This window comes from Peromyscus leucopus, chromosome 16_21 (assembly GCF_004664715.2).
Source record: "Peromyscus leucopus breed LL Stock chromosome 16_21, UCI_PerLeu_2.1, whole genome shotgun sequence".
NCBI classification, from domain to species: domain Eukaryota; kingdom Metazoa; phylum Chordata; class Mammalia; order Rodentia; family Cricetidae; genus Peromyscus; species Peromyscus leucopus.
Window position 1 is genome coordinate 9589532 of NC_051084.1, and position 10285 is coordinate 9599816.

A 10285-nucleotide genomic window follows, 5' to 3' on the forward strand; every position below is an offset into this window, starting at 1 on the left:
TGAAATAACCAGAAAACCTGTCCTTTGAGATTTTCCCCCCATATATTGGAAATGTGGGTCAGTGAATAGAGTTCCCACCTTGTACACCCAGGCCCTGGGTTCAATTCCTCAACACCTACAAAACTAGGGGGGTGGCACACTGGATGGGCATCAGAGATGACTCTGTGTGTACAAGGGTTTGCCACCAAGTCTGACCACGTGAGTTCAGTCCCCAGAACCCACAGTGGGAAGAGAGAACTGGCTTCCTAAGTTTTCTTCTGACTACACACACACACACACACACACACACACACACGCACATACATACACACACACGCACACACATACACACACACACACACATGCACACACAGACACACAAACGCAAACGCGCGCGCGCACACACGGCTCGTGCATGCCCTCATTTGCACACCACACACACACACAGTAATACTATAAACACCTAAAATAGTTTAACATTTCCTTGATTATCTTTGTATGGCTTCACTTTAAGTACTGACGGTTTCTCCTCACAGTGTGGGTTTTGGACACAGGCAAATTCACCCACTGAAAGTCTGGAGGAACTGGACACAATGTATGCACTTGTGTTTCTGTGTTCTTTAACATGAAATCTTGTTTCCTTTTCTTCATTTTCGTTACATTGATTTCCTATTTCTGTGAGGGGATGGGTGTGTCATGATGCCTGTGTGAGGCTCAGAGGATAACTTCGGGGAGTTGGTTCTTCCCTTCATGTGGCTTCCCTGGATCAAGCTCAGGTCATGAAGCTTGGGGACAAGCCCCTTCACCCGCTGAGCCATCTCGATGGTCCCCTTGGAGACCAGTGGGTTTGGACTTTTGCGTTTGAAGGTTCTCTGCATTCCTGGAATTGGCTCACAGGACAGCCGGCCACCCTGACATTGGGAAAGGCGTTTACTGCCCTGAGGAGTAGCAGCGTTGCCTTGGGTTGCCCCGGCCAGCAGGGTCTTCAAACGGGGACCTAAAGGGAGGGCCGGCGAATGAAAGGGACAAGAGACACAAAGAATGAGAGCAAGACAGGACGTCTGATCAAGCTCCAAAATTTTATTTTACTCTCAAGGCATATATAGGTAGGCAAAGGGGGTTGTGAGCAGGAAGGAACTTAATTATGGGGGTTGCAAGCAGGAAGGGACTTAATTATTGGGGTTGCAAGCAGGAAGGGACTTAGTTATGGGCTGTTCGGCCAGCAGGAAATGTTGCTCTGAAGGTTATCTATCTACCCTTGTCTAACTGTCTAATTGCTTAACTGCAGCTCATTCACCTGATATCTGAGAAGAGGTTCTGGTATCTGTGGGAAGAGGTTCTGGTGCTATGGAGACTTAAGCAAGGCCTAGATCTAAGAAAAGAGGAGAGAAGCCCAAATATGGCAGCATGTGTGTCAAGGGTCGCTTAGGCTTATGGCTCCCTTGATCTCCTCCCTTTTAATTATTTATGAAGGGCCAAGGTGGCGCTACAAATTCGCCTGGTGGCGATGGGCGTTAACCAAGGAGGGGAAACATTGCCCTGATCCTCTCGGTTTATCATAGGTGTCTTTTGCTGGAGGAGGGTCCCTGGATGTATTCATCCTTAGACGCCAACCCCTATGCAATCAGGGATATTCCTGGGGGACCCAGAGGCAGAAAGCTTGGTCCTCCCCCTGCAGTGCCCCTGGCCTCGCACCTTCCTTGGTACCCAAGCTCTTCCCAAGTGGCCAAGCTTGCATGTTTCTGGGTTTTCATGCAGTTCCCAAAGGACAGTCATCGTTGAAAGGCTCTGAGTGGCCTTGATCGGCAAGATGAAGCCGACAATAATGGACCTGTATAGGTTTGGATGCCAGGGAGTCTATTTGTTTTTTGATGAATCGGGTTAGCCTGCAAATTACAAAAGGACCCAAAGTTACCAATAACAAAATGGTGACTAATGGTCCTGTGAGAGGAATCAAAAGGGAGAACATGGATGATCTCCACCAGTCATCTGCCGAGGCAGAGAATCACTGCTTATGTAGCTCTAGGCTAAATTTATGTAGCTTATTTATCTGGGTTTCTACAACTCCAGACTCATTGATATAATAACAACACTCTTCCCTCAGAAAAAGGCATGTCCCAACCTTTTCTGCTGTCTGCAGGTCCAAGGCCCGTCGGTTTGTAGGGCAACCTGTGCAAGGGAGGTTAGCTGCCTCTGGGGGGAGGACAGGGGTGCTGCAGAACCCCAATTGCTACCTGAAGCTGTTTGGATAGGAGAGCTGTTGTTATGAGGGAATGACCCAAGGCTCCTCCTGCCCAGCCTGCAGAGACCAGGGAGGTGGTGAGGGAAATTCCAGCCACAAGGGGCAAGAAGACAGCATTTTGGCTTGGGCCATTCCATTCTCTTCCAGTTACCTGTCCCTTAGCAGAAGAAATGGCGTCATGAACTGTGCAGTCAGAATAGGGGCATCCTACGCTTTCCTCCCTCCAATAAATTTTGTAATTGTGGGCAGTCTGACCCCACCCCCAGAGAAGAAAAAGAAAATTTGTGAGTGGGCGATATAAACTGCAGTCAGGTCGTATTCCTCCCAGTCCTTCTTGGCTTGTGGGTGTTGGCAAATGTTGATCTCACGCCACCGCCGCCGCCGGCGTGATCTCCTGAAGCTTATAAGAACCTTCTTAATAGACAAACTCTTAGACATGTTATCAATATAACAGTGGTGGACTTTATGAGAGCAAAATTATGAATCCTTGGAGCCTCAACAAAGCATCAGGATAGTCAGAGAATGAAATCTGAAATGTGTCATTTATATATCTCCAAAGTCTTATATATCTCTGCCTTTGGAAGGCTAGGATTAAAGGCGTGTGTGCCACTATTTTCTGGCCTCTATATCTAGTGGCTTTTCTGTTCTCTGACCCCAGATAAGTTTATTAGAATGCACAATATTTTGAGGAGCACAATAACACCACAGTGCTATTTGGGGAGGTGGAGGTTTAAGAGCTGTGACTTGCTGGAGAAAGTGTGTTACTGGGAGGAGGGGCTGTGAGAGTCAAACCATCTGCCTCCATGTTGCTGTCTCTGCTTCCTGTTTGTAACTGAAGATGTGAGCTCTCAGCTTCCTGCTCCCCCACCATGCCTGCAGCTCTGGCCTTGATTGTCTGCTGTGATGCACTCTTATCCATTGGAGCTGCAGCCCAAAGAAACCCTTCTAAATGTTGCTTTGGTCATGGTGTTTTATCATAGCAACAGAAAAGTAATTAACACAAACATAATTAAAAAAAATAAAATTTGAGATGGTGTCACTATGTAGACGAGGCTAGACTTGAAGTCACAGAGATTCACCTTCCTCTGCCTTCAAAGTGCTAGGAATAAAGTATGTGCCAGTATGCCACACTAAAAAAAAAAATAAATAAGTGAATAAAAAATAAATCTAAAAAACAATAGCTTTCCTCTCTGTTCCTCTCCCCTGCACTCTGGACACCTTCCCTTCTGCCCTCACCTCCCCACACAACCTATCCTTGTTGATTCCCTTACACTGTATCACAGGCATCTTCCCACCACAGCACTTGCTCCAGGAGACCAGCAACTCTGTATCACTCCCCAGTGTGTCTTAGAAACAGGACTTCATCTCACATCTGGAACAGACACTGTGGGCTGATCACAATGGACACTGCTGTGTCCTCTGCTTGAGGAGTGGATTTACTCTACCCCAAATGGAGGCAGTGACAGCTGACCAAGGAAAACATCCATCCAGGGTCAGCTTGCTGAACCCTGAGCTCACTGGTCACTCACAGGAGCCTGGGTGAGTCAGGGGATAACATTGAACTGTCCACCCCAGTGTGCATGTCACTCACACAGCTGCATCACTGCAGTCCCCTGCTCAGCTCCCAGCAGCTCCACTCAACAGTCTCCTCTCCCTCAGGAACTGCAGCTGGTTTAACCCTGAGAGGGAAGTGCTACATTGTGTCAGCTCCGGGAACCTGTAGCTTCTTGTGTTTCCTGAGCCTCCTCGGCTCCTCCTGGCTCCAGCAGGGATGTTTCAGTCTAGAGGAGAATTCACACCCTCACCTCCCTCTTCTACAGAAGCTCCCTTGATTAATACAACCTCAGGCCACATGCTGGTGTGTCCAGTGCAGCACCAGGTCCCCTCACACTGAGGTCAGAGGCACCTGAGCTTCCCCTCAGCAAAGCCCTCCCTCCCTCTCCACCTGCCTGTCTTTGATCCATGATCCTATTTATTTTTTATTCATTCATCAAAAGTTTCTTGAGTATGAATGTTTGCTGGGTCCCAGGCACTGGAAGTCACCATCCCTCACAAGACAAAGATGGCTGCATCATGACAGAGATTGTCACCTTCTTGGTATTCAAACATCTCAGCTAAACTCCTGGACTCCTGACTCAAGGTCACAAACCTAGAAAACTGCAGGGGCTTCAACCGGAGCAGGGGTGAAGTAATTTCCATTTCTGGTGTTCCCACAATCTATTTTATAAAAGGTTCATTAATTGTATGTCTATGAGTGTTTTTCTTGGCTGTATGTGTTTGTACCATGTGCCTATCTGGTGTCCACAGGGGCAGTGGAAGCCATGGAACAGGAGATATGGACGGTGTGAGCCATGGTGTGGGTGCTGGGATCTGAACCCGGGTCCTCTGCAGGAGCAGCAAGTGCTCTTAACCCCTCAGCCAAATCTTCAGTGCTTGGGATTATTTCTTTTAAATAAACTTAAATCTAGAGTAGATTCAGCCTGTAAATCCTTGAGTCACCACTGGGGGCAGCACCAGGATTCACAGAGCCAGGGAGTGGGAGGGGACCTTGGGCAGAACCCAGCTCCAACAGGACAGACTGAGATGAGACCCTGTGGATCCCTCCTCTCTACCCATCCTACAACCCGGGTTAGATTCTGAAAGATGGGGAAGGAGAGAACCTCCAGGGAGGGGCCTGGAAGGAGGCAGAAGCTCAGAAGACTGAAGTTCATCTCCTCAGCCCACAGTCTCCTGAGTCAGGGGCTTAGCTGGGCCTTGGGGGACAAGGATGGACAAACACCTCTTAATGCTGTCACTCAGGGACCCAAGGGATAAGGAGGCAGGTAATAATCACAGGAACAAGAACAGGCCTAGTCCTCCATACAAACTAAAAAGACAAGAAATAAACAGAGAAGACGGGGTGAAGAGCCATGGCCAGGTCAGAGCCCAGGCTGACCTGTCACAGCAGCCCTGGCTGCTCACAATCCTGGGGACAGGACAAGGCTCTGTCATCCCAGTGTCCCTGTGATCACAGACTCTCAGCATGTGGTTCAAGTGATGAAGAGAACAGAGCCAGGAGGTGACAGAGCTGAGGAGTGGCCATGTCACAGCCAACAATGGACTGAGCTCCACCTGGGCACAGTCCTGTTCACACTCAGCTCCCACAGCCTCATCTTGTCCATCAGATACACACAGCATAATGAACACAGATTCTGGAAGGTTCTCCATAATGCCATTTATTTCCTCCACAAGCTCTAAGTATTTCAATCCTTTAATTTACCCATCAATCCCCCTGTCAGATCAAGGACGTGAACATCAAGTTCACATTCAGATTCTTATTTTCAGTGGGGAGTCAGGGGCTGCAGCTCAGGGCAGCATGGAGGTGACAGAATGGAGATGTCCCCTCCTGCCAGCTGGACCAGGAAGGTTGGCTGTGGAAGGGAACACAGGCAGTGCAGGGACAGGGTCCTGGCGTGCAGGGGGGGCTGGGCTCCCCAGTTCTTCACATTGAGTCCACAGGGTCACAGGGAACATAAGACACTGTTGCTGAGAGTGAACTGAGGGGCTCAGGACGTCACAGGAGAGACCTGAGCACATCTCTGTCACTCTGTCAGGATGGGCAGCTGTCTTCACACTACAAACAAGAGTCATGAACAATCACTCTGAAGACAACATCCCAAAACCCACCACTCACTCAGAGGTGATTCTGGAAGTCCCTGAACCCCAATCATGTCCACTTTCCCTCCCCAAATCAGGTCCCCAGAGTTTAACCTTTACAGCCTGAGTGAGACACATCAGAGCTCTGGCCACTGTCCCTACCCAGAGTAACACACACACACACACACACACACACACACACACACACACACGAACATAAAAACAGGGCCCCAAAGATTTCCCTGAAGGAGCTATCATGGATTGCCAGAACTCATCAAAATCTCCAGTCACTTCAATGGCTTCAGGGACAATCGTGCTCCCCACACTTACATGGAAACGGAGCATAGTTCTCTCTTCTTCTACCTGTGAGAAGAAAAACTGTGAGAGACCAGGGAAGACCCCGACCCTAGGAAGTTTCCAGAACTGACCACAGACCCAGGTTAGAGACAGGAGCAATGAGGGGTGTGGATGTTTCCCATTAGTGAGGCAGAGCACACTTCTAAAAGGGGCTGAGAGAGAACCAGACCTGACCTTTCCTACCTGTGTTTCTCCTCCTCATCTTCACAACAGCCACCACAGCTCCAATGATGGCCACAGCTCCAAGGAGAACCAGAACAACAATGTTTGCCATGATGGGGACAGTGGACTGAGGAGGCTCTGGGAAGGGAAGGACAGGAAAAGAGGTGAGGGTCATGAACCCAGCTGTCAGCCCTGACCCTGCTCAGATTCTGCAGAAGGCTCCAGCTTCCCCTGACCCCAGCTCTGCACCCATACCCTCCTTACCCCATTTCAGGGTGAGGGGCTCAGACAGCCCTTCATGGTGCACATGGCATGTGTATCTCTGCTCCTCCCCAGAAGGCACCACCACAGCTGCCCACTTCTGGAAGGTTCCATCCCCTGCAGGCCTGGTCTCCACCAGCTCCATGTCCTGAGTCTGTTCCTCCCCATCCCTCTCCCAGGTCATGAAGATCTCAGCAGGGTAGAAGCCCAGGGCCCAGCACCTCAGGGTGATATCTCCTTTTAGTGTTGGGTGATGGGTCACATGTGTCTTTGGCGGATCTGTGTGGAAGATTTAAGAAATCCCACAATTAACAAGATAAACTGAAATCTGCAAAGACAAAGTTAAACCAATGCTGACACTAAACTGTGTCTGTTTGGACAATTCTGTCATCACACTAGTGACCTCAGGTAGAGTTGATCCCCTCATCACAGAACTGCACATTTTTTGGGGGGACTCAGTAGCTAAGAGGGAATCCACATGAGCCAGCAGGTCAGCATGGACTTCCTCATGTGATGTTCTACAGCATTAGTTAGGTAGTAAAAGAATAGAACGAAAGGAAAATAATTAATTTCTGCATGTATTTAAATTCATATCAAAACAAGAAATCAAGTACAAGCTACATGAAGGTGCACCAACTCTGCTGCACCACTGAGCACAATCACTGTGCCATCTTGCTGACCAGCATAACTGTCTGTCCAGTGAACAGCCATCACCAAAGTGTGCAGCAGAAATGTGGTGAACCTCTGACACTCAGCCAGAGAAAATGACTCCCAAGCCCTGCCTCTGGGGGACAAGACACAAGGTATTGTCACCAGGAGCCCTGGAAGTGTGCTGTGGAGCCCAGGGCAGCACTCCCTGGGACACAGCGGTGCTCACAGGGGTGTGTGGATCGTCCCTGTCACTCCTGTCCTGGAGCTGCAGAAGACCCTGTCTCTGAGGAAGTTCAATTCCTAATCCACTGGGGCAACACTGTGACTTGTTGGGGCCAAGAGAGAGCAGGAGGGCTCTGGATGTTAATATGGCAGAAAATAGTCTAAACGCATAGGAATCGTTCTTGATTAAAGGGAACACTGACCTAACTTGTCTAATTATGCAGATTAGCGGTCTCCCCTGGCACCTGTAGAGACTGAAACAAAAAATAATACAAGCAGAGGAAGAAACAATATCACCCCAGTGAAGAAGAAAAACTGTCTCAACGCAAAATAATATCTAAAAAAAAGAAAAGAAAGAAAGAAAGAAATGCAACTCCACGATTTAGGAGTTTTTCAGGGCACACTATAAATGCTCACACGACAGTTCCAGGAATGGATAGAATTGGGGTGTGTGAGGGATGATAACCTCACCCACAGGGATACGGAAGAATGTATTTTTGGAAGGTTCTAGAAAGTGGGTGAACCAGCCTAGGGTAGGGGCGTCTATGTCTCCCATCAGGTAAAGGAGACTTCCGGTCCTGGTGTGTAAGGCTGACACACTCAGATGACAGGACTCAGTTTCCACAGACCCTGGTGTGGGCAGAGACCCCGGCCTGGAGAGGCCATGGCTGACAGCGGCTGCAGACTGCAGGAGCCACTGTGGTTAGGTCGGGATCTCCTCTCCCTCCTCTGAGACAGATTTGCAGCTGTCCAGGGAGAAGGCTGAGCCTGGGGATCAGTGCAGTCCCTGCCATGCTGGATCAGGAGACCCAGGGACACTGTCTGCCCTGAGACAGGGGCATGACCCCAGCTGAGGGGTTTCTTCTTCCCCAGGACCGAGCCCAGGCCCAGGGCAGAGGGAGGAGCTGCCCGCGGCCCTGCACCTGTGCGCTGCAGCGCGTCCTTCCCGTTCTCCAGGTATCTGCGCAGCCACTCCACGCACTCATCTTTCAGGTAGGCCCTGTGTCTCTCTGCCTCACCAGCCTGCTCCCACTTGCGCCTGGTGATCTGCGCCGCCGTGTCCGCCGCCGTCCACGTCGTCAGGTCGTCGTTCAGGGCGATGTAATCGCGGCCGTCGTAGGCGTCCTGGCTGTACCCACGGAGGAATTGCCCATTGGACCCGATGTGACAGCCACACCTACGCTGGTAGGTGTGAGAGCCTGCAGGGACCTGGCGGTCAGCCCCGCCCACCGGCCCGCCCCGCGGCCCCGCCCACCTGCGGACTCCCCTAAACTGAAAGTGAAACGGGGTCCAGGTCCATGACTCTCCTCCTGAACCTTGAGACCCCAGGAGACTCTTGCCAGTACGTAGGGACATGGAAGGATCACTCACCGCCCTCGCTCTGGTTGTAGTAGTCCAGCAGGGTCCTCAGGTTTCCTCGGAAAGTCTGTTCCCAGCCCTTGGCTCTCCGCGTCTCCCTCAGCAAATACTCGGGCTCCTGCTCCACCCACGGCGCCAGCGGCTCCATCCTCGGAGTCTCCGCGTCGCTGTCGAAGCGCACGAACTGCGTGTCGTCCACGTAGCCGACTTCCATGTACCGGGGATCCCCGAGGCCGGGCCGGGACACGATGGTGTGGCAAAACCGCAGCGAGTGCGAGCCTGGGGGCGGCGCTCGGTGAGACCCCGACCCTCCTCCCGGGACCCCGGGCGGGTGCGCGGGCCGGGAGGGGAGCAGGGCGCGGGGCTCGGTACGCGCTGGAGAAGGGCGGGAGGGTCTGGCTGGGCGACGCGGGGACGCGGCTTCCCCGGGGCCGCCCCCGCCCTCCCCGCAGAGTCGTTTCCCTCCCGACCCCGCACTCACCCGCGCGGGTCCGGGTGGGGGCCAGGGCGGCCGCCAGTAACAGGAGCAGCGTGCGCGGAGCCATCGCCCCCATCTGGCAACCGGGGCGTCTGAGATCCGCGGGCTGCGTGGACTTTATAACCCGTGACTGCGGCGACGCTGATTGGTTCTCCGGGATCTCGTCATCCAATGGGGGTGAGAACAGGACACTTGTCATCCATCATTGTCTGGGCAGAAGGACTGGACACAGGTCAGGAGCTGGAGAAGTGAAACTGGGGATCTGGGGGATCCCCAGCCCTGGGCTCCCACCCCAGACCTCACTGCCTGGGGACTGAGACTTTGCTGAATCCTGTGCTGCGGGACGGAGCGCTGTTTGTCACGGTGTCTCTGACCTGCCTGAGGACAACTGTCTCCTCAGGTTAGTCAGGATGAAACCTAAGAGCACGAAGTTTCCAGATAAAATACACACAGCACTTGAAATGAATGTTCACGGAAACAGGTGCTGTCGGAGTCCTGGTGAGGGTGTGGGGCTGCCGTGGACACCTGCATCGGGAGGTGACTGGAGTTTTCACAGCTCTGCTCAAGCACTTTTGACACACTGTGTGTTACATGTGACTCTCCGTGCTAGAGTCTCTACTCACCTCTGCTTTCACTTTCTACTTCAGTTATGTGTGGCTGGGATTTGAAGACATCAAGTCAACATCCACAGAAAGAAGATATTTATAAATTTAATTTAGCTCCTCACTACTGAACAGGGATGAAACCTTGAATCCCCCGTGTGTACCACTGCATGAGAATTATCCTCTGCCCAGTGTCCCACACTGCACAGGCCTAAGAAACTCAGAAGCCAACTTTTACCAGATTCAGGGTCCCACAGGCCTGTAACATTCATCTCCCTCATCTCACGAGCTTATAAAGTGTGAGAAAATGTCAGAGGGAGAGTGCCATGGATTGTG

The 10285-nt window shown here is 51.5% G+C and overlaps 1 protein-coding gene across 3 annotated transcripts; it reads right to left on the reverse strand.

Moving 5' to 3' along the window:
- Positions 1–5410: 5410 nt before the first annotated feature.
- Positions 5411–9571, reverse strand: LOC114688790 (H-2 class I histocompatibility antigen, Q10 alpha chain-like). 3 transcript variants are annotated; one of them, XM_028863302.2, is made up of 7 exons: positions 9351–9561; positions 8882–9148; positions 8434–8709; positions 6641–6916; positions 6398–6514; positions 6188–6220; positions 5411–5834 (listed from the first exon to the last, which is right to left on the reverse strand). In XM_028863302.2, exons 1-7 carry the CDS (start codon positions 9544–9546, stop codon positions 5830–5832), a joined length of 1170 nt encoding a protein of 389 aa, XP_028719135.1. In that variant the 5' UTR covers positions 9547–9561; the 3' UTR covers positions 5411–5829. The 3 variants fall into 3 exon arrangements, with proteins under 3 accessions (XP_028719135.1, XP_028719134.1, XP_028719138.1); XM_028863301.2 differs by lacking the exon at positions 5411–5834 and having other exon boundaries at positions 5852–6220; XM_028863305.2 differs by lacking the exons at positions 5411–5834; positions 6188–6220; positions 6398–6514 and adding an exon at positions 7714–7764 and having other exon boundaries at positions 6830–6916; positions 9351–9571.
- Between the last annotated feature and the right edge of the window lie 714 nt (positions 9572–10285).